Raw genomic sequence first — 24,811 nt, forward strand, 5'->3', positions numbered from 1 at the left:
ATCCAGTCCTCGCAGGTGTTGTTATTCGTAAGATCAACAGCGAGGAGAGCACCAGTTGTATGTTGAACATTAGGACTTGCAAATAAAACGTCGTCAACTGTTGTCGACGTTGTAACGGAGAGAGCACAGACTGATTGCTCTGATTCTGTGTCGTCTACTTCGGCAGTGCAAGCCTTCTCTCGGCGACGCTTCGGAGATGGGCACTGGCTTGAGAAATGTCCGTAGCGATTGCAATTGAAACAGCGCGTGCTAGAATTTGACACGCCACGTTTGTTCCTGGAATTAGTGTAATGGTGGTCGGTGTGGGGACTTCAGTTCGTCGATAACGAAGAGAGGAGCGGTGATTAAACTATTCCCACTGACTGCTCAAAAACTTGACTCTTTATTGCACAATACCACGTCTCACTTCTTTGGCGTTTCTTTAGGAATGGAAAAACACCCTCGCCTTTTAGCGCGTCTTCTAACAACTAGGCTTACCAACTAAAAATCTATGTACAATATCAATCATAGTGTCCGTTCGTCTAGTCTATTTTGTAATTTCAAATAAATCATTGAAATTCTAATTTATTGAATATTCGAAAGCTTTTATCAGATGATTATGTTAATTACTTTAACGCTTTTATTAAATAATTAGATTTATGATATTTCTTGCGGTTAAACTTGGACTCCAAAGTCAGTGCTTTTTCACTAGACGAACGGACACTATGATTGATATTGTACAGTATGCGTCATAGTATCCTTTCGTCTAGTGAAAAAGCACTGACTTTGGAATCCAAGTTTAACTGCAGCAAATATCATAAATCCAATTATTTAATAAAAGCGTTAAAATAATTAACATAATCATGTGATAGAAGCTTTAGAATATTTATTTGCTACGGTTAAACTTGGACTTCAAAGTCAGTGCTTTTTCACTAGACGAAAGGACACTATGACGCACACTGTACAACTTAATCTAGCAACTAAAACTAACTAGCCTAACTTAACCTAGTTACTCCCAGAGAGCGCTTCGGGAGCGCGCATAGGTGAACCTATTGCGCCACCTATTATTAGTGTTCGGACGAGCGTGAGTGCACCATGAGCCCGCGTGTTTCATAACCGTCACTTTGTTCTGAACACGTGACTTCTAGAAGTTTCGTCTTCACGAGGTCGGTTGTAATGTCGGTTCCAGAACTTCCTAGGGCCATAATCATAGGTTTATAATCCTGTGGCAGTCCGGCTAGCAGCAAGGCACCAACGAGATCGTCAGGTAGCTTGGTCCCAATGCCTGATAATTTCTGGGACGCAGAAATAATGCGCGTTACATAGTCCTCAACAGATTTGCAGTTTTCAAGTTTTGTCGTGGATACTTCTTGCAATAAACTTACTTTGCGTTGCAGTCCTTTATCATCGCAGGTCTTTTCAAGTTGTTGCCAGGCGACCTTCGGCGATGCGGCACCTTCAATATGCGGGTAGATATGCGGTTCTACTGCGAGAATGATTTTAGCTTTTGCTCGGATCATTTTCGCTGGGTCGGTCAAAAGTGAACCGTTGACTGGAGCTTCGATGGTATCCCACAACTCTTCAATTTGTAGATATGCCTTCATGGCCGTAGCCCATGATCTGTAATTTTCGCGACCTCCTAAACGGTCGATGGGCTGAAAGACTTTTCGGCTTTATCAATGTTTAATCGCACTTAACACCACTTCACTCGCGACAACGAATAACTTATTCAGTTTCTGTTATACGGTACCCTGGGCCCATAACCTGATATTTTGGAAATTCCCGGAGGGCAGTGGTGGGCGAGTGAAACGAAGTGTTTAAATGAATGAATGATAAAGTTTCTTTAATCTGTAGATAGTACATATTCGAAGTGCATAAAAATAGAGGCGAGTTTCGTTAGACACTTTCGGCTGTTGAGAATAACTAATAATATCTTATTACCGTTACGGCGTGACTTTACACGTGCGCGTATAGCAATGGAATGAAAGAGAAGAGACTTCACTTCCGCCGTCTACCGCGTGAACAGAAGACTACGATAGTCAAAACATAACTTAGAGAATAATATAATTTTTAATTGAATATAACAAAGTAAAATAAAATAATATCAGAAAGTTTGCCTGTTGGTCTGTGATACGAAGATAAGCAATGGGCCGATCCGAAAATTGTCGGTTTCTTGCCGTTCAAAGGAAAGGATCGGAAACCGCTTGGAGCATAAAAATAACATACTTGAGAACCCAGGCGAAGACCCGAAATGCTATGTCAAGCGGAAACACGGGTACGGATACAATTATTGCTAGTTTCTATGCGAGCGAATACGCATTTGTCGTTTTTTCTTAACATTTGCAATTTTTTAAAACTTCAGAATATTGAGATCACGTTATTTTCAAAAATATTCTATTTAACGGCACTAGGGAGATTGTTTTTATTACATATGCAAGTTAAAGGAGGAATTTTGGGAATCGGTTTATAAGTTAGGGAAATATAATACGGAAAAATATGTTGTTATACCAGGGGTTCGAGTTCACTTAATCCATTTATTACTCGAAGAGGTCATTATTTATTACCCTTGTTGCCTTCATCGCACTGGTACTACATACTTCCACGCGGACTAGGAGGTACCCTCGCATTTGCAAAAGACACCTAATCAGAAACATTCCAAATTGACCGCTTACAACGAATTTTAACCAATATAGGAAGTGGAAGTTTGTACACTGAAACCCCCACCACGATTAGGAAGTGACATATTTCTTGTTAGTACGATACAAGATTAGTTGTCGTTTCGATTACAGACAGATCGAAAAGTGTGTTGTGAGACTCCCAAAACCCGCAATATTACAATAAGCTAAAGAAAGAAGATGCGTGAGAGGAAATAAATGAAGAAATAAAAAAACCAAAAGTACAATCTAAAAAAAAGTAGAATACCTCCTCGGAGGTTTGAGAAGGGAAAGAATAAAAATGAAAAAAAGTGTTGGCATCGGAAAGAGTAAGTACTTTTTTTAATAGATTCATGAATTGAAAGTTGGAAATCTTTGGTACTTTATACAGTATTACACATCAGAAAGCAGTGCGGCTCAATTTAACTTTCTATCGTTCTTTTGTTTGTAGGAACACAGGTAATATACAGAAGTCAGTGCAGTACTATAGGATAGGAATGAATTAAGGAGGTACGTAAACCTTTAATCATATTTTAATTTTTTCCACAATTCATAAAAGCATACTAAGTATAGTTCATTAGCAACAAATTAGAAATAATACTTGTTTTCAGATGGAAGATGAAGTACAGAACATAACTGCAGAGGCGGTACAAGATGAGGTGGCAGAGGAGACACATGGGAGAAGATACAGAGATCCTAGAAGTAGAACCTGGCCCCAGTATGAGTACTTCATTCCGCCCAACAAGAGCGATTGCAGCGAAAAGGAGGCATACCGAGAAAGATGAACGTCTGGAAAAGGCATTCCAAATTCTTGAGGCCGCGTCGAATCCAACAGCTGATGAGTGCCAACATTTCGGAAATTTTGTTGCAGCGAAATTGAGGAATTTAAAGATTTCTGAAAGGTTGTATGTTCAAGCACAGATGCTGCAGTTATTTGCGCAAATTCATACATTAAAATGTACATGTAAAGTAAACAATATATAATATATTGTTGCGACGGCAAGAAGTTCCCGCTCTTTCGACGCATCGACCGCTTCTTGATGTATCGAAAGAGCCATCGACTGCCCCGTCCGAAGCTGTCGACGAATCATGACGAGAAGCTATTCCTTGTTTCGAGCGGAAACACGTCACCGGATGCTTGAGGTCTCTTAAGCCGGGTATCCACCAGTATCAAACGCCCGTATCGTATCACCGTTCTGAACCCTTTTGAATAGGCAGACGTTGCCTCGTTGCATGCCACGGCGTGCTACGGCTCGGACAATAGTTCTTCGTGTCTTGAAATAAACTCCTATAGGCGAGAAGTTTCGATTTGCTGCATGCTGTTTCTTTAGTGTAATTATCCAAACCATATCGTGTTTGGTATCATTTTAATCAGAAAAACGTCACAAATATCTTGGTAACAGTTTTTTAAGAAAAAAATGAAAAATAACAAAGTTCAGTCGTTGCATTAGTATTATCTCACTGATGTATCCAATTCCAAATCATATTATCTCGTGCCTCAAGTGTCATGTTTCCACTTGACATAGCATTTCGGGCCTTCGCTTGGGTATGTTGTTTTTACGTTTCAAGTGGTTTCCGAACCAATCCTTTGAACGACAAGAAACCGACAATTTTCGGATCGGCCCGTTCCTTCGCCTCCGTATCACAGACCAATAGAACTTTCGATACTCGGCAACGGGAAAATCTCTGAAAAATTAACATTGTCCTTTTTCAATAATCACACAGGTGATTATTAACATTGCTCTTTTATGTACAGCGTAGCACCGAAGATAATTGATCTGTTGAAATATATTTAGACGATAAAATTTGTCTAAATTAAATTAGATTAAATTCATAAATAATTTCATCGCTTTTGAAATGAATCCAATAATACCGCAAGATTTCAAATAAATTGAAACCCAAGTGACGGCACGAAACGCTATGTCAAGTGCCAACGCATGAACCTTTCCTTCGATGCAACAGCAAAGAATCGACAAATTTTTCGGATGGATCCGTTGACTCCGTTCCTTTGGAACGCCACGCAGCAAAACGAAACTCCTCGCCTGTAGTGGCCCAGTCCTATTGCCTAACCGTTTATATCAAGAAACGAAGAAATGTTGTCCGCGCCGCAGCATGCCGTTGCATGCAACGAGGCAACGTCTGCCTATTCAAAAGGGTTCGGAACGGTGATACGATACGGGCGTTTGATACTGGTGGATACCCGGCTTTAGGCAACCGCGCGTCTTTTGAATATCAAAATGTATCGGGAAGCCGACGTGTGCACACCTATTGTGTAAAACCGCTATGTATTTGAAATATAGACAGTTTAGTTTACTCCTTGTTAACTTAATTGACTATGGAAAGTGCGAGCTTCACTCCTCGGCGCAATAATATGTATAAAGTATATATACATAATATTAAATAGCATTCATTTCTTTCTCTTTCTCTCTCTGTGACCTAACACTTTATTTACGGACCCAGGCATTGATTATTTACACCCACTACGGAAAATGAAAACATAAAAATGTGTTGTAAATTGTTGTATAATATTTTTAGTAAATCTTTAGAATTTGGGCCTATACGCCGATGACCGATTGCAGATGTAATAAAAGTTCTACAGTACCTATTAAGCGACGGACTCCTACAATAAAGAAACAGCACGCAGCAAACTGAAACTCCTTGCCTGTAGTGGCCCAGTCCTATTGCCGTAACGTTTCTTTCAAGAAACGAAGAAAAATTGACTGTTTCGTAACAAGCTGTGATAACCAACGAAGCATCGCGTGTCTTTCCAAAACGATACGAAATGGTGATACGATACGGGCGTTTCATACAAGTGGATACCCGGCTTTAGGAGTTTTTCAAGACGTTGCGTCGCGTCGTGTCAAGTCGGATCGGAGAGTCTGATCTGCGAAGCTCTGGCTGCGCCCCGAAAAAAGTTTGGTAGAACATGTGAGGAAGAGAGAGCCTGATCTGCGAAGGTTTGGCTGCTCTATGCAAGTTTTAGCTGAATTGATGGAATACTTTCTCGAATATTTTTGGCAGTATTTATACAATTTGTATTTAGGAGCTACGTCCGTCTAATCACGAATGCGTATGTCCGGGAGCAAGGGTTTTATGACTTTGTGGCGGACTGTCGTGTCGTTTTAGGAAAAGGTTTTCTGGGACTTTATATTATTTTTAGAAATTATATAACTCGAGGTTATATAACGAATTATAGAACTCGAGGATAGGCAATAAAAGTAACGATTGCAAGAACCTCGGTTCGGTTGGAAGGACAGCTAACTGCCAAGGGTAATGAAGGGGGTTTTTCTTGAAGCTATTCCTTGAAGTTGGAGGGTTATTTTACCCCGTTCCGCATTTTCTCTGGGACAACCTTTCCAACTTTGACGAAAAACGGCAGAAGGTACCGAGCAGTCGCCACGAGTACTACGCACACTCCGCATAATTATAATCTTACAATTAGTAAAAAATATTATTATTTGTTACCGAGTCACGATCATTGCGCACTCACGTCACGTCCCAAAACTCTGTGGTGTGCTCGGTATGCAGCGAGCGCAGAGTTCATATGTCGTGTAGTATCTGCATTATTTCATATTATTTACATTATTTACTCATTGCCCTTAAGCGTTTTAGCGCTCTACATGTTCATAAGTTTTATTCTCTCAAAATCAGTTTTTTCTAGTTCTCAAGAACACAGTAGCGATATATTATCATAGTTGTAAGCAGATTCTAAACGTGTACGATGAGTTTCAAATGGCCTTAGAAGGTAAATAAAAATACGATAGTTTGTGAGGAACTAAAATAGGACATATATATTTTCGTATTTCTAACCAAAATCTTCATTTTGAGAGAAATGTTCAATATAATTTACATCAGTTTTAAGACATATTATAATAATATTTTAATTCTTAATTACAGTTATGACAATAAAATTTGGTACGTCAATACTTTCTGAATTTATCATAGCTATGTATTAGCAACCTATGGTTGCGAAGAAAAATGATAAGGAACACTGGTCTAAAAATGAAAAGTTTGAAAAACGCTGATATAGAGCCTTTATTTGATAACTCCCACAGAACATAAGTTATAGAAAATGTAATGTTAAAGATGACTATCGATTTATTTAGGAATGCAAGGAGATGGAATTCTCGGTGGTGAACCGCGTGGTCTTCCATTGGATATAAAAATTTTACCAGAACATTTACGAGGATTAGGATATACGACAAAATTAATTGGAAAATGGCATATGGGGTATCATACACCTCAGTATACACCATTACATAGAGGTTTTGATTCTTTTCTAGGTTTTTATAACAGTCATATATCTTATTATGATTACAACTATTCAAATCAGGTAAGACATAACTTTCATTCGATTTAATTTTAAATCAACTCGCGTCTGTGAAGTTAGCACCTCATTTTCAAAAAACAAAACTTTTATCAACAGTTCTATTTGTACCCGCAATAGTTCTATAGTTCCCGATAGGTTTCAGAAATAGTTCCGGCGAAATACCTAAAAAAATAGCATTTTGAAAATATGAGGTGCCAACTTCGCGTGGCACCGCATCATGCGAAAAATGTTATTTAAATCATCGTATTTTATAGTTTTCAAATAGTTCTACAGTTCCTGATAGGTTTTAGCAATAGTTCCGACCGCGAAATATTAAAAAAACAATGTTTAATCTCGAAGCTGGCACCTCAAATTTCCATTATAGTGGCCAGAACTTTTTTGTTTTTGATTTTGCGTCATCGGGCCCTAAAAACTTCCGATAGAATTCTCCGGGTTGCAAATGAAACTGTTATCAGAACTTCGGATTTTTAAAAAGATTTCACTTTAGGACTTGGGAACTAGAAACTTAAAGTGACCAGAACTTTTTTGTTTAAACAGATAAAAATATTATTCTATCATGAAATAGATTGATAGATGTTAGTAACTTGAGTTGTATTAAAAACACAAATTTACGATTAGGGAAAGAATTTTTTTTTTTATGAAATTTAGCTTAAAATATAGATGATAATATAGATTGCAAATATAAACAAATCCTAAATAATTAACGGTTAGATTCCAATAAGTTGGGCGCCTTGATTTGACGATGGTTTCTGATAGTATTTCTTATACTGAGCAAAAAATTATAGAGCTTACCATATAGGGGTAACTACTTTAGTTTTCGAGATATATACAGTATTAAAGCTCAAAATAAGGTATTTATCTACATAGAATATGGGCTTTGATTTGGATTTCGACGAGACTAGGCTTTTTTGGCGCGTTTTTGCAAGAGACAAACAACTTTTCTATTTGGAAAAATCGTCGCTCTCATCCGCAAAGCGAAATATTAATCGTTAAAGTTGACCACTATGTATTCAGGTTAGGAAATTTCCACCCAAAGCGTGGTGTACTCTACTCCAACGTTATGTATACCTATCGCTAAAAATGTCATTGAAAATTTTTTTTTATATTATGGCGTTAAAGTTACCGGAATCTTGTCTGACAGCTTATATTAAGGTCAAGGTCATTGGAGTTGGATTTGTTAATATGTATTTACTTTTATTTTTACTTTTAATATAGTATATCTCAAAAACTAAAGCAGTTAGCCCTATAAGACCTCTATAACTTTTTGTTCAGCATAAAAAATATTATCAGAAACTATCGTCAAATCAAGGCGCCCAAGTTATCGGAATCGTGCCAAATTAACAGCTAATGTTTTGGTTCAGGTATAAAAATAATAGGTTTAGAAGTTAGAATTTTAATATTGTTCCGTATCTATTTTAAACAGAAATTAAATTTATGATAGTAATGGTAATTGCAAGTCAAGTATTTGAGTTATCAAGGTAATTTATTGTACGGAGCAGGAATATAGTTCATAGACAAGATGTACATACATACAAGGTGTCCCAGCCCAAGTGTGACAGAGCTGTTATTCCGTAACTAGTAATGATACAAAAAATTGTTGGTATGGAAATTACACGGAAAAATGGGACCTGTTTTGGCCGAAGTAAAAAATTTGTTGCATTATTAGGTCAAGAGATATGATGGTCAAGTTTTGTTTTTTAAATGGAATCATATATTTTTTCAGAACATGTAATAGTACTTTCCAAGACGAATTTATTAAGCTTGAATGTATACACCCGATTTTAATTAGTTTTTAAAATATGACGTTTACTTTCCCGACTTTCAGTAGATACGTCTTGGTTTGAGTAGCAAGTCGTAAAAGCGGCTCTATTGTTGCGGTTTCTTATTCTTTGAGTCTGCCATTCCTAGCATAGACCCCCTGTCCTGGCACTTACCGCAACAATAGGGCCACTTTTACGACTTGCTAGTCAAATCGGGACGTATCTACTGAAAATTGGGAAATTTGTAAACGTAATATTTTGAAAACTAATTAAAATTGGGTGTATACGTTCAAGCTTAATAAATTCGTCTTGAAAAACACTATCACATGATCTGAAAAAAAAATATATGATTCCATTTAAATTTTTTAACTAATAATGCAAAAAATTGTTCACTTCTGCCAAAACATAGTTTCCATTTTACAGTACAATTTCCATATCAACAATTTTTTGTATCATTACTAGTTACGGAATAACAGCTCTGTCACACTTGGGCTGGGGCACCCTGTATATACTCCGCCCACATCCCTTTTGACCAGCCTCCTTACCTTCTACCTTTTTATCCCTTATGCCCATTTTTTGCAATATAAATTGAGGTTTTCATTCGAAAAAACTGAAACTTGGATTTAAAATGTGATCAGCCCATTTGATAGTTTTTCGAAAACTTTTCAGACACTTTGTATCATCTTCATATGATATTTACGCATCCATTTACGGAAAAACTAATTATTATACAATATCAGATTGTGTCCATCTCGAAACCATTCAGTTCCTCTCTAAACCACTTTTTTCATAAAATGAATGGTTTACGAGTAACTCGCATGTATAAGTTAGAATTGGACAGTCTATAGCAGGCATGGGTACGAAACCAGCTCAAAGAGTGCGTCTGACATCGACACTGGGAGCGCGCTTCACTCTACTTGTTAGCCCTTTCGAGGTGGTGGGGAGGCATTGTAGGGGAAATCGTGATGCGGTTGTCGGGGGTGACAGAGATATGAATGTGTGGCGTTCGACAGAGAACTCTTTTCGGCCAGTTTTCAGAGGCTGCGTCCTTTTCCTCCCGCCGATCGCTGTGCCCCGCGCGAGGCTGTACCCACTCCTGCTGATCTGACGTTCAGTCGTCGGTGCTGGGCAGATTGCAGGTTTTAGGCCTTTCTTACTCGAATTTTTAAACGTTAATTACTGGAAAACAAAGCCGCAAACGCTATTTCATCATTGTTGATTTTCATCTGATATAGCAGTATGGGTACGGTAAGATTTTACCGGACCGAGACCGGACCGGGACCGAATCAATATAGTGTGGATTTAGTCGTATGGTACGATTTTACCGGACCGAGACCGAACCGATAGTGTGTATCCAGTCTTAGTCCTCGAGGCACCTCACGCGCGTGCCGTATGAACTTTACAGGGCGCATTGGGATTACACTCGTATCAATAGGTTTCCACATCACCTATGGAGTACGATTCATACGGCACGATTCGAGGCCCTCGAGATATGTACTGCGGAGCGTGTATATCCACTCCGCCAGTATCTCGAGGTTACGCCATCGAAGCATGTATGTGTGACGTTCTCTGTCGAACGCCACACATTCGTATTCCTATCACCTCGACCACCGCAGCACGATTTCTCCTGCAACGCCTCCCCGCTACATCGAAAGAGCTAAGAAGTAGAGTGAAGCGCGCTCCCAAACAGTGTCGATGTCAGCCGCGCTCTTTGAGCTGGTTTCGTGCCCATGCCTGGTCTTCAAGTAGATCTGAAGTTCACTAGAGTGTGACTGTTTAGCGCTAGGTCGGCCGAAAGTTAATATAACTATATGTGTAGAATTTTGTAAAATCTCTTATATATACAGGGTGTTCGACAACAGGTGGGCAATATTTTAAGGAGTGATTTTAGGGATCAAAATAAGACGAAAATCCAAAATAACGAAATAGCGTTTACGGCTTCGTTTTCCAGTTATTAACGTTTAAAAATTCGAGTAAAAAGCGCCAGAAACCTGCAATCCGCTCAGCAGCGACGACCGAACGTCAGGTCAGCAGGGGTCGGTACAGTCATAACCAAGAAGAGAAAGCCGAATGCTGCAGCACCAAGAAACAGAATACAGGGTGATTCTCTCTGCGCGCAACACAATAGCCGCCCCGCACAATGGAACCCTGCTGTGTTTGCGGGTAAAAAGACCCAGGGGCCATATCGCCGAGAGAATCACCCTGTAGCACGGGGTAAGATTCTACTATTCAACGATTCTTGGTTATGACTGTACCGACCCCTGCTGACCTGACGTTCGGTCGTCGGTGCTGAGCGGATTGCAGGTTTCTGGCGCTTTTTACTCCAATTTTTAAACGTTAATAACTGGAAAACAAAGCCGTAAACGTTGTTTCGTTATTCTTGATTCTCGTCTTATTTTGATCCCTAGAATCATCCCTTAAAATATTGCCCACCTGTTGTCGAACACCCTGTATACATGATAATTTATATCAATTTATATTTGCAGAATATGAGTGGATATGATTTGCATCGCGGTGATGATCCAGCTCATGGAATTAATCGCGAATATGCAACAGATTTGTTCACCGAAGAAGCGATAAAAATTATTGAAAATCACGAATTGCCTAGACCATTGTACCTACAAATATCGCATCTAGCAGTCCATGCTCCTTTGGAACAACCTGTTAATGAATACAACGATAGGGAATTTACACACATTCGTGAGCCAAATCGTCGCAAATATGCCAGTATGTAAATAAATGTATTACAAAAACATTTCGAGGTTTTCATGCCAAGTTTACATTTTGCATATTATCTATCTCCCTTACTCTATAATTTCTATTTCATTTTTAAATCTCGCCACCTATTCGTTACGGTTAGATTTACCCACGTTAGATAGGGTGTGTTGTGTATACTTACATAATTTGATTGCCTGAGTTCATAATTTTTTGTGAATAAAAGTTTGAACACTTTCTTATTACTCTTTATTTAATTAAATTTAAATGTTTTTTAACTAATTGTAAGAGTAATACGTTGCAATTGTGACACTTTCTTAAACTCCTTTGTTTACAGATTTAATTAATATTAAATAGACTTTTTAACGTAACATTTTCTTGCATAAAAATGATATAACTTTTTCTTAGTTTTCAAAAAATTATTGTGAATTTCGCCTCAGTTATACACATTGTATCAAATGATATTTCAAAATATATCAATATTAATGTAATTATCATTATAAGAAGTTTGTAAATACAAAAAATTATTTTTGTAACGTTAAAAATAAAAGTGAAATTTGTTTTTTATTGTATTAGGAATGGTGTCGAGATTGGACGATTCGGTTGGACGTATTGTCCATGCGTTGGGCGACAAAGGAATGTTGAGAGATTCTCTGATTTTATTTCTCACTGATAATGGAGCTGCATCTGTCGGTAGATACAGAAATTGGGGCTCAAACTATCCCTTGAGAGGGGTAAGATCATATTATATTTTATATTTAATTAGATTATGTTATAAATCTATCCTCATTTAACTGAAAATAAATTAAAAACAATTATATAAAATGCTTATTTGTCTGTTTAATTTTTAATTTAATCTAAACAAATCAAACTTATTAATATACAGGATGAATCATAAATGCATGTCCATACACATGAATCTATATACTAAAATAATTTAAAAAAAACGCCTAATGAATATATGTATGTATGTACACTGAGTTCCATCGAAGTTGTCGCAGTGAAGTTGGCTACACATTCACTAACACATTCACGCCTCGCCGTCGGTACCTCACATATCGGCTCACCGACGCGGCGTAAATGTGTTTGTGCGCCAACTTCGATGGGACTCAGTGTACACTGAGTTGCATTGAACTTGTCGCAGTGAAGTTGGCTACAAATCGGCTCAGCAACGCTGCGTGAATGCGTTAGTGAATTTGTAGCCAACTTCACTGCGACAAGTTCAATGCAACTCTGTACATGTCTTATATACCTTTGTTTTTGAGTTACGGATGATTGAGGAAAATATTCAAAGCATTCGAATCGTGCTCCAACGCATTCTACTGCATGCCTCCGTACTGTCCGCGCACCAGAAGGCACAGTTCGTGCAAACTAAAAAGTCACAGGGGTAAGTGGAATCGTGCATTCGCACCACCCAATTCTTTTCTAATAGATCCACTGCATGACGGAATACGCGAATGAAACTAAATGCAATAAAGTAAGACAGGGATATCGAATATGGCTGTGTCTCATTCTGTTGTATTTTGTTTCGTTCGTGTATTTTGTTGGTTTTATCAGGGCGTTTGATTAAAAAAGCAGAACTTCTTGATACGCACTTTATTACGCATTTTGGTGAAAAAGCGTATTACATTTTTTTAACATAACGTATAAAAAAAAGGGGGGAACTGAGAAAGACGGCGCTGGCAACGCATATGGAAATAAAAGAAAAACAATGGCGCTATAAATCAAAAAATAAGAAAGAAAACGAGTGTTGACGATAATATCCAACATATTTCTTTACGCAGTGGACCTATTAGAAATAAATTGGACGGTGCGAATACACGATTCCCCTTACCCCTGTGACTTTTTAGCTTGTCCGAGCTGTGCCTTCTTCTAGTGCGCGGACTTATGTATTGACTCTATCTAAAGACGCATTCTCGCTCTGTCGATTAGCAAAGTCTTTCGGTAAAACCATGGACATATCCTCACTGATTGCACAAAGGAGAGTGCATCTGACTAGTATTACACCTGCTTTACAACATGTCTAAACAAATCAAACTTGAGAGTCACCTGGCACGTTTCCATTATACGGATTGCCACGGATTCCTTTAAAGTAGACTGTTAAGATTCGGCGTGAAATCAGCCTGCTAATTTAGAATCTCCGTTTTGAAATCGGCTGTTGGCATGGATCGAGGGTGTACTTCCGAAAGCCCCCCCCCCTAGAGCAACCAAACTTCGGATTTATAGTAATTGAGGGACGAGAAATCGAATGAGATCATTTTCAAGTCCGGCAAATAAACCGTTCTCGAGATATACATATAAAATATACTCACATTCGGCTTGAAAATCAGACTACGCATGCGCAGGAGAGAGTGAGGCTGCGCAATGATTCTCTTGCTCCCTCGGAGAGTTCTTTGCTTTCTCAGCAGAACCAGAATGCTCACTCATCACTTTTCCACCAGCTCTTCAGCGCTCAACTTTCAAGTTTTAAAGCTTTTATTCTTTAATTTTGATTTTAGTTTTTCTCGTCCCTCCATTACTATAAATCCGAAATTTGGCTGCCCTTTGAGGGGGGGGGGGGGCTTTAGGCAGTTGCCCCCACGAATAACAGGCGGTCATTTTAAATATAAATTTATCCTCGCCTCGTCGGCGAGCGGACTCATCGTCAGGATCCACCTGGACCCATGTTTAGAAATAGTCAAACGTCGCCAGGCGTCTCGCGTTAACCCTCCCTATTTCTTAATAAACAAAAGCATGTTGGAAAGATGCAAACTTGAAGCACGTTGCCAGTATTTACGTTAATATTGAGCAAACAATAATAGTAATAATAAAAAAGAATAATAATATTTTTAGAAATCACAGCTTTATAGACAGAAAATATACAAAATTTTATTGAAAAACTCATATTTGAAAATAGCAATTTATTCGTATGGATCCGATTGGACCCTGTGTGCGCCGCACGGTCGGCTGTCAGACGGCACGCCGTGCGAGGGTTAACATACATACTTACGATACAATTTATTGAGTGAACTTGTAGAAAAGGCGCTTCCCCTCCAATTTTGATCATTTTTAAATATGTTGTAAAATTCGACATTAGAGTTGCAATGAACTTGTCGCAGTGAAGTTGGCTCCAGATTTACTGACACATTCACGCCGCGTCGGTGAGACGATGGGCGAGATCGACTCACCGACGCGGCGTGAATGTGTCAGTAAATCTGGAGCCAACTTCACTGCGACAAGTTCATTGCAACTCACTGTACTACTACACTGAATTTTGACTGTACGTGGAGCAACTATAGTATTGCCTCGAAATAAGCAACTGTTCGGTCCTGAACGATTCTGCTTGACTTTGTTCTCGAACCGGGACGAGAGCGGCACATTATAAATTGGCCGAACATCCGAATTTGTTTTTTTAAAAAGGACAGAAGATGACTTCTTTTCTCATTCTGCGGGCGACTTTAAACAAAGAAGAGGGGATAGCGAGTTTATTTCGAGGTAATACTGTACCAGTACTCCCTGCTGAAGGGGCAGCAGGCAGTATGAGATTTCTACTCGTTAAAACTCCACGGCGGCCACCTTCTGACGTTTGAGAGTGGCTCTGGGACTTTTGCATTACACAACCATGTGCCTCCACCGCCACGCGCTGAAACGCCCGTTCCATGGTGGGTCCCAAGAATCCACAATACCTTGAATTATACAGGATGATTCTCTCACTAGTGTACTCAAAGGAAATGCCGTCACACCAGTATGAATGGGACTCAAGCCCTTTTCTATCATCGGTATCTCGATGGTAGTGCATACTGCAGCTGTATGTGTAGAAAAGGGGAGGAAAAAGGCGTTTCTCGTCTCGGGATCATCTGTCAGACCCGTCAGCACCTATCTACCGCAATTCGGTACTCCTATATATTCGAACTGCATGCCGGGCGACCGCCAGCGAGAACACTGTCATCTCGCCGCCACCTAACGGTCCCCGGCGCGAAGCAAAGGCGTCCGGGGAGACGAAACTCTCTCCTCCTCCACTAAACGCCTACAAATGTGTGAAAATGTGTGTAACAAGAAGGAAACGTTCAAATGGGACTTTCCTTTTTGTTACACACATTTTCACGCACATAGCTGCAGTATCCACCCCCGTCAAGATATCGATGACAGAAAAGAGTTTGGGCCCATTCAAACTGGTGTGGCGGCATTTCCTTTGAGTATACTGGCAAGAGAATCACCCTGTAGTTAGCAGCTGGGACCATACCAGGTGCCATCTGTACATTGAGTTGCATCGAATTTGTCGCGGCGTGTGACTCTAACACATATTCACGCCGAGGAGCCGATGGGCAAGGGGCACACGAAGGAGGGACTGCAGCCAATTGACTGCCGGCGTGAATATGTGTTAGTGTCATACGCCGCGACAAGTTCGATGAGACTCATTGTTAGTGTACATACACGCACATACACACGCACATATATATGTTGTTTTTTATTACAGACAAAATATACTTTATACGAAGGAGGTGTGAGGAGTGTTGCTGCGTTGTGGTCACCGAGAATACAAAAAGCAGCTCGCATTTCTAACCAGTTAATACACGTAACAGATTGGTTGCCAACTCTTTACTCGGCAGCTGGAGGAGATTTAAAGGATTTAGGCGAAATTGATGGTATTGATCAATGGCGTCTACTTAGCGAAGGACATGGACGAGGCAGGGATAAACTTTTGCTAAATATTGACGAAGTTCGAAAGACTGAAGGAGCGATATATAGCCGATTTAAATTATTACGAGGTAAGGTAATTATTTACATTAGGGGAGACAGTTCAGATAACGCTTGACTTTGACACGCGTTGTCAAAGACGCTCTTTCGAGTAAACTTTAAAAGGTTTTAGCTGTTGATGGTTATTTCTTAAAAGTTATTAATTGCTAAAAAATAAAACATTTTCTTAGCAAATGTCTAAGACTTCTGTATGTGAAGAACATGAAAAAAACGAAGGCTGAGCAGCGGTAACATGTATAGAGAAAAAATGTTTAGAATAGTGACCTTGACAATATATTTCAAGGTCATCGAAATCGGTAAATCGGAATCGCTAAAATAAATAATTACCCACAGGATGATTCTCCAGCTGCGTGACACAAAGAAAGTGTCGTCGAGGATCTTCGGCCTATTACCTTTAATTTCGTTATTTTATATGTATACACTCACACAGCCGTGGAGGCATATGTGCTGAGTCTGAATAGCCAATAGCTCAACATTCTTAGGTATTTCGGTATTCTCGATACCCGAGATAGTTCGGGATTCGATTCGACCCCATCCGATTTCTTTTCCTGCTCTCTGGACCATTGAGTTTTCGACATTTCCGTTTTCTCATACATCTCTAGTATCAACTGATCGAATCATTTGTTTTTTCTTTTAATCGATTGACAAGGGCTGCATACCTTCGCTTCCTCAAACACATTGCCTGAAATATTGGATCTCTTATCCCTCCAATGTAGATAACAAATGTGGTTTATGCACGATGGTACACCTACTGAATTCTTCAGAAATATGAAATCGTATTTGAACATTAAAGTATCAAATACGTTAACTGTGAAGAAACTTTTATGGCATTGTTTTAATGAAATGGTCGAGTTACGATCTATGGTTTCTTTGACATTTCATTCTTGCAACGAGTATTGCACGATCCAATGAAAGAACAAATTTTATCTTCACCATCAAGGCTAATTTTGAGGATTATTTTTTAAATAGATTTTTACTGATTTAAAGATGTAGAATCACTTTCCACGACAAATAATTTGTTACGCCTGTATCAAATCCATACTTTGTTTAATTGTAGATTAATATATTCTTCAAGATTAATATATTCTTTAATTCGGTAATTATTTACTTTAGCGATTCCTCACTGATTTCGATGACCTTGAAATAAATATATTGTCAAGGTCACTTTTCTGAACATTTTTTCTCTATACATGTCACCGCCGCTTGGTCTTCGTTTTTGAGATATTCGCAAAAATTCGTCTGAATTAGCCTCGAGTTGAATTATTATTATTATTGATAATTACTATTCAGTATTGTTATTACTATCATTATTATCGTAATTATTTCATTATAGAAATTTATTTATTTCTCGAAAAGAGGAATATGTCTCTGAAGTCAATCTAATGTGCTTTTTTAAAGGATCTGTCGACAATGGCTACTACGATGGTTATTATGGAGACTCTGGAATAACGATAGAGACACCGCCATATACAGATATTGTATTAAAAAGTTCTGTCTCTCAAAGTATTACTTACCATTTGGGTGGCCCAGTGACTCAACCAAGTACAATGATGCAATTACGACGAGAAGCAACAGTTCAGTGTCGTCCGAATATGACATATTATCATAGACATATATTTACTACTTGTAATGTCACGGAATGTTTATTCGATATTGTAAACGACCCATGTGAAATGAAAAACGTTGCCGATGCATATCCTAGAGTAAGTTACATGCAAATTTTTATATTAATAAACATATTTGTAGCCACTGAAAAAATTCACAAGGATTCTATTGAATAAATAAGGTTTATTAGGATTAGATAAGAATACATACTGTGCAGAGATGAAAAGATGACAAGCGGAAGGAATGCGGGTAGGATCGGTGGTAGTCGGTAAGTCATACCTGACGCACACGCATTCTAGATGGTAGCGCGTTATTGGCTGACGCGACCTACCTGATAGAAAAGGAAAATGAGACTTCGTGACAAAGTGGAATGATACGAAGTCAGCGTTGCGATGAACTTTAAACACGAGGATCAAAGGTGGGAAGAGGGCGGAGCGTGCGAAGTGCTCCCTTTGCCCCTCTGCCGCCATCTTTTCATCTCTGCACAGTATCGATAAAGGTTAAGTCAAGGTTATAAAATTTCAACTTCGAACATTATGTCTGTCCGCGGCCGCCGTAATCAACGACCGTGTTCTTAACACATTCGCATCGGCATTTTTCACAAACTTTTCGTATAAATCGAAAATATGACTCGTGCATTTTCGTTATTTGTTGAAACGGTCACATCTACTAATAAACTGGCACACTTCTATCGTAAATCGATCAAGCCGGATCGAGCGATCGAACTTTCTCCCTTTTTCCTCGGTGTGACTTTGTGCGACTTCTTTTCAGCAATGCGCAGTGATTATTAATAATGAATTTCGGTTTTAAGGTGGTAAGAAATAAATCGTGTACAACTTATGAAATTACTGTTTACAGATTGCGAGAGACTTAGATCTTTACCTGGAACATTATGGTCACATTTTGATACGACAAATTAAACTTCCCGTTGATTGGTTAGCTGATCCAAGGAGGAGAAATAATACGTGGGAACCATGGATTCATTCAGGAGCTGCAATATTTGTTCCTAACACCGCAGCCATAGTTGGCAATTTAGTGTACTGTGTTCACATTTTAATAGTTTTTACTTCAACCTTACTGAGCATCTTCACTTGACCGTATAATGCTTATTAGAGTTATTGCAAATATAATTGTTAATTGACTAATTTGACAAAATTTCTTTATGTAACAAATATTTCAAGTATTTCGAAAATTTTAGATAATATTTATAGGACAAGCATTATTAAATATTTTAGTAATTTAAAGCAAATTTCTACTATGGAAATTTGAAATGCTATGCAAAACATTCTACATTGTTGTTTTTATTTCATTTAATTACTTTTTATATTTTCGTATCTAATGTAGAGAAGCATTTGAGGTATCTATCAAAATCTTTTATCTCTTAATTTAAGCTTTAGTTCCCGTTTACAGTAAGGATACTTTATTAAATAACACAAATTAGTTCCAGTTTTGTTTGTCTCAGTAAATGCAAAAGTATTGCTGGTCATACTTTGATTTAACTGATGAGCGCACAATGTAATTAACGAAACATTAGTGGAAATAAATGAATTTATACTTACGTCGTAATTGATAATTATGTTAATCTTCAAAATATTTTAATGGGATACTTGAACGCTAAACTTACATCCTGGTTTAATAAAACTAACATTAATAAACGTAATACTTTAGTAAAATAAATAAATAACACTGGCAACGGCTCCATCAATTGCTGGCATTTGAAATGTGCCATATCGTTCGGCGTAATCGTCGCTTGAGAAGCTGGACAAAAATACTTACTGGGGTTGTTAACGGGCTGTCAGTCCAGTTCGTCTCCAAATTCGGCCGTAAATAGTCCGGGAAAAGGGTGAGAATTATCCACCAATTGAGGATTATTAATTGAAACCACCGCGTAACGAAGTGCTCTTTACTAGATCGGATGGGGCAGTTGAAGACAGGCTAGCGATTGTTCCAGAGTAAAGAACTGTTCAGATTAGGTAAGTAACTAACAAAAGGAATAGGCTAGTACTTAAGAATAAAAAAGAGGAAAATAACCCTTCTGATTAGTACTGATCTCTCTCCCTTGCTAGTTACTTACCTATACATAGTCTAAACGGGCCTTATGATAGCACACTGATCGTCGCGTTGCGTCGCAAATTAGTATTAGAAAGTATATTTAAACATAAATTACATAATTATGCAATAAGATGAGGGAAGGTTTTGGATAACAATACATATTTGCAAATTTAATACAACGTGAAGTTTCCTATCTTTCTTTACACATGTTTTTATATCTTTATTATGTATATTACACAATATAGGCCGAGGCAATATAGGCAATATACATAGGTCGAGTGTTCACGACCGAGAACGAAGATTACCGAGTGGGTTGTATCACTTTTTGTCTCTTTCTACAATAGTTTCTTTCAGAGAGTGTCGCCTCTTGTTATAAGCGCTCCCTTTCCTTACCGTTTCACCCTTACCCTAGCCTCTCAAAATTCTCTACCCTCGGGATCGAGAGAGTCGAAAGAACAGAACCCGACAGCAGGACCCAGAGACCCCCGCACATGGAAGTGGGATAGACCCCCCTCCCCGTAAGAAGAACGGCAAGCCGAAGCCCCCTCTCCAGGAGCACCCCGGAGAGAACATCTCGCGGACAACAAGATCGAGGCCTTCAAAAGTCAGCCGACATCCCGGTGGGGCCTTCTCTATACCCGGCTAGAGGACCCTCGCCAGAAGGTGCGTCGCGAATCGTCCGCCTTATCGACTCGTTATCGATCCTGATCCTTCTCGCTAATCACTCGTCAACCCGGACCCATCCACCAATCAGCCTCTGATCTGACACCGTGACCTAATCCCTGGCCGTTCCTCCTCCCCCAAAACCTCGTACGTATAGCCCACCGTCCATGAGACCGTGAGAAGCGATCATTAATTGAGAGACTTAGATAGTGAGCGATACGTGAGAAAAATCGACTAACGAGAGAGCGTGTGCCAACGAGTAAGAGAAAGAGAACTGAGGTATCCACCGTCGAACTGGGTGAGTCTTCCCGCATAAGGCTGCGTCCCGCTTTCCGCGAAACTTTTGTAAATTGCGTCCAAAAAACACCAAACCCCGTTTTCCCTTAAGAATTCCTACGTCCCCTTTTGAATCCCTCGATTGTGTAACGCGGTGAACGTCCCTCGAGCCTTCCAACCCCTAAGATTCCCAACCTTCATATCTTCTTCTTTGCGTACTCTCCCGCGAAGCCAGTGACGCCCGGCTGCTGTTGAGCCGCGTATCACCCATTTTTGTAAAACCCCCTAACTCCCCTTCCCCTTCCCCTTCCCCTTTTTGAGTTGCCACTACTGCGGCTGGCGCTCAACAAACAGAAAAATAATATACAGGGTGTCCCAAAATTAGGTCGAATCCCGTGGAAGGGTGATTGCGGAAGCGATTCTAAACAACTTTTCCCTTTGCCAAAATGTTGGTAAAGGCTTTGTTTTCGAGTTATTAACGAAAAAAAACTGTTCAATCAGAATGCGCCTATAGCGCGGGCTAAACGGCGAGAGTGTTGGGTATGCTCCGCGTGCCAATCGTGATCGTGATCAAGTGCATCGGCACCACGTCAGTATAATAAGGACTCGTTGGGCGACAGTTGTATCGAATAATGAATAAAAAAAAGGAAAAAAATAATAGTATTGAATTATTGGTTGCTCGTGAACAGCGAATAACAGCGAATCGTTGTTCATGTAGAATGAATAAATCGAATTCATCCAACATTTTTATTCCTTGTATGATAGGAATTAAAAAAAAAAAATACTTTGTAGTCATTTTTGAGAAAAATGTGAAAAAGCAAATACACGATTTGGAAATCAAAATAAGTTTGCAAATAATAAAAAAAGGATTGAATGTAAATGAAACTTACCCATACGTCTGTAAATAATTCAGCTGCAATGAAAATGGTTTGCGCTGTCACTGGGTCATTTGTGCCGACCCTGATATAATTCCAGGAGAGAACACGTTACGGAGAATAGCTCATCCATCTCTCCAGGCGGGTTTATTGAACATACTCAACCGCACCGGTCACTATCACTTTTTACAGAATTTTTTTTCACTTTTAAACATTCTTATTCACTACTTGTTCCCGAAAGGGGCCAATTGTGTCACGTAAATAATAAATATTCCTATTCACTTGTTACCGTCGCGACATTTGCGGTAGAGTTCTTTCTATGTTTTAATAATAATTGATGATGGCCCCCGAAAGGGGTCGATTTTAGACAGCTGTCTCTCTCTCTCTTATTCTAAAAGTGGCTCCACCTGACCCCCCTTCTGCCGCAACACATGCCTTGGACCTTTTTTGAATGTTGCGGCTGCCACTCTGCAGATTTGCGAGTATTATTGCAGTAACACAGCAACATGGATTTGAGCCACTACTTCTGTAGTGGACAGAAAAAGGCGCGTTTTTTGTCTGGGGGAATTCGTCTGGCAGATTCGTCCAGTGGGGCTGACGACCGAAGATTCCTGCTCCAGTTGCCTATAACCCCGCTCTACGGAACTCATATACATACATCATGTATATCCGAATTGCATGCCGAGGGACCGCCAGCGAGAACAGACCAATTCCGTCGCCACCTGGCCGCCGTCGACCCGAGCTAAAGGCGTCCGGGGAGACTCACCGTCTTTCCCTTCCACTAAAACGTCTACACTTCCTCGGGGGAGGAGATGGTGTTCCTGTACCCGTGGTTCTGAAATAGTTAATAATGAATAAGTGTACGTAAGTATCAAGAAATATTTAAATATTTATAAAGTAAGTAAAAAGCTGTAACAGCATACGTACCTTTAAGTATCCTCAGAAAAAAAATCCAGGGGATTCATATTCGAATATGGTGGGGGTCACGCAACAGGATCGCCGCGCCCAATCCACCTGTCTTGGAAGGCTTGATCCAAATGGGTGCGAACATTTACGGCGAAATGTGCTGATGCACCATGATATTGGTAGAACATGTCACTCCGAATTTTCAAAGTAATTTCCTTTAAGGGATTGAGAAGAACATGTTCTAAGAACACTTTGTGTGATGGGCCGTCCAATCTATCAGGTAGAATGTACGGTCCAACAATAAAATCGCCGCAAATTCCGGCCCATATGTTGATCGACCAGCGCACTTGTCCTGCTCGTATCCGAATTGCAAACGGATTCTCATCGTGCCACACGTGCAAATTGTGGGCATTGAAGCACCCCTCCCTGGTAAAGAGGGCTTCATCAGTCTACAAGTCGCACTTGCAGAACGCAGAACGGAGCTTCTCTCCTATAGGTTTTCCAGTGTGTTCATTCGTCTATCTGTCTGTCTGTCTGCCCGTCCGTTTGTCTGTCTGTCTCTCTGTGGAGCAAAAACGGTAAGAGATTAACGAAAACAATTTTGGCTATTATGTTCCTCATGGTCTGAAACCGTGCGCTTAAGGGTTTTGGTTTTGCGGTTCTGACTGGAAGTGACACAAAATCGTAAGTGAAAATACTAACCATATCAGATCACAAAATGAATGTAATATTTAAAATCAACATAAAAAAGGCTTCAAAATGACGAATGATTCAATTTCCGGCCTTGACCGAAAGTTGGTTAAAATGAGGAAAAACCAAAAAAATTTAAGGAAAAAACTTCATCTTCAAATAAAAAGAATCCTTCTTATGAAATCAGCATTGTTTATCTTTCATTGGTATCTTAAAATTGTTTATCAGCATCGTTTGAATACGTAAATAAAAAAGGCCTTCGCATAATGTCGTAAAAATATAAAGTTTTGAATCGAAGAAGTGAGCGTTAGTGAAAGCATTAGGAAAAAGTTGTTCACGGAGGACGAACCTCTTCTTTTTCGGTGTCGTTATTATATCGAGATTATGCAAATGGAATACGTTGATATCAATTTAATTTGAAATTAATTTTCTATGGTATTGGAATAAACAATCTACGATCTTATACATGCGCAAGTTATAGCTCGCGAAATTATAAATTCGTAGACGAACCAAGACTCAACGCTATAACCATAATCAATACTAATAGTCATTTTTTCGCAGTTTATTTAGAGAATGATAAAATTTTATAAGAATGTAATAGAAATATCGTGATACTGGAAGAGAAGTAAATTCCAACTTCGTTTTAAGGTTTAATTTTTCTTTTCTTCTTGTCTAATAGGGGGATTGGCATCACGGTTCATTTAGCAGTTTGTATGTAATAACTATTAAGAAAAAGTCATCTGTGTGCACACGTTGACTTTGTACGTAATCACGAAGGGGGTAGACGTAGAGGAAGCCTGTGAAATGAGGGGTAACTTTTGCGATCGCACCGAGGGGTTGAGGTTTAAGTCGCTTTTAATAGCCAAGCAGCTGTCGCCATATCTGTTTGTCCCCTTTTTATGGTAGATGTCTTCGACGAATAATGGCAAGAAATAATCTGGAACGAAAGAAGCTGCCATCCTTTGCAATCCTTCTCGAATAAACCGCTTTTAACTCGCGTTTTATTCATTTTATATGCTAAGGCGCCAATTTAACCGTCATTTTAAGCATCACGGAAATCAACCATGGAAATATGAATTCAATTAAAATGACTTTCTTTTTCATGATTTATGTATAAAATCTATCACTATAATATAAATATTTATTATAATGTAATATTGTAAGAAATGTTTATAGTACATAAAAATTAAAAACAATTGTAATTAGTATTTTATATATTTATATTTCTCATCAATGAAGTAACTCGAATTTTCTTCTCGAATTTTAGTAATAAATTTGGTAATAGTGTTATGAGTTTAATATTGTTTATTTCTAATTTCGCGTGGTATAAACATTATCGTACCTTTTGTTTCTAATTCTATGATATATTGCATTTAGACCAAAATATTTATTTCTCTTATGTTTACGATGATCTTACGATTAGAATTTTTAAATTTTAGAACCTTCAAATTTTGAAATTTAAAAATTTAAAAATTTTAGAACAAAATAAGTCATCGTCCGTTACAATCTTTTTCAAATAAACTACTTTCAATAAATCCTTTCTTTATTTTATATATTATACTACATCAA

At 38.8% G+C, this 24,811-nt stretch overlaps 2 protein-coding genes across 3 annotated transcripts in view; one reads left to right on the forward strand and one right to left on the reverse strand.

Moving 5' to 3' along the window:
- LOC114880647 (arylsulfatase B-like) overlaps positions 1–19,338 on the forward strand; it is a 29,622-nt gene extending 10,284 nt beyond the window's left edge. For both annotated transcript variants that reach the window (XM_029196882.2, XM_029196883.2), the window contains 6 exons: positions 6,740–6,966; positions 11,210–11,450; positions 12,015–12,172; positions 15,895–16,186; positions 17,574–17,878; positions 18,639–19,338. In XM_029196882.2, the coding sequence (XP_029052715.2) occupies positions 6,740–6,966; positions 11,210–11,450; positions 12,015–12,172; positions 15,895–16,186; positions 17,574–17,878; positions 18,639–18,875 (1,460 nt within the window). In that variant the 3' untranslated portion in view covers positions 18,876–19,338. The remainder of the gene's footprint in view (positions 1–6,739; positions 6,967–11,209; positions 11,451–12,014; positions 12,173–15,894; positions 16,187–17,573; positions 17,879–18,638) is intronic.
- Positions 667–2,370, reverse strand: LOC114882253. The gene is made up of 2 exons (XM_029199137.2): positions 1,365–2,370; positions 667–1,274 (listed from the first exon to the last, which is right to left on the reverse strand). The coding sequence occupies exons 1-2, from the start codon at positions 1,581–1,583 to the stop codon at positions 1,047–1,049; spliced, it is 447 nt and encodes a 148-aa protein (XP_029054970.2). The 5' UTR covers positions 1,584–2,370; the 3' UTR covers positions 667–1,046.
- Positions 19,339–24,811: the final 5,473 nt, after the last annotated feature.

The sequence above is a fragment of the Osmia bicornis genome, chromosome 3 (assembly GCF_907164935.1).
Source record: "Osmia bicornis bicornis chromosome 3, iOsmBic2.1, whole genome shotgun sequence".
Classification (NCBI taxonomy): domain Eukaryota; kingdom Metazoa; phylum Arthropoda; class Insecta; order Hymenoptera; family Megachilidae; genus Osmia; species Osmia bicornis.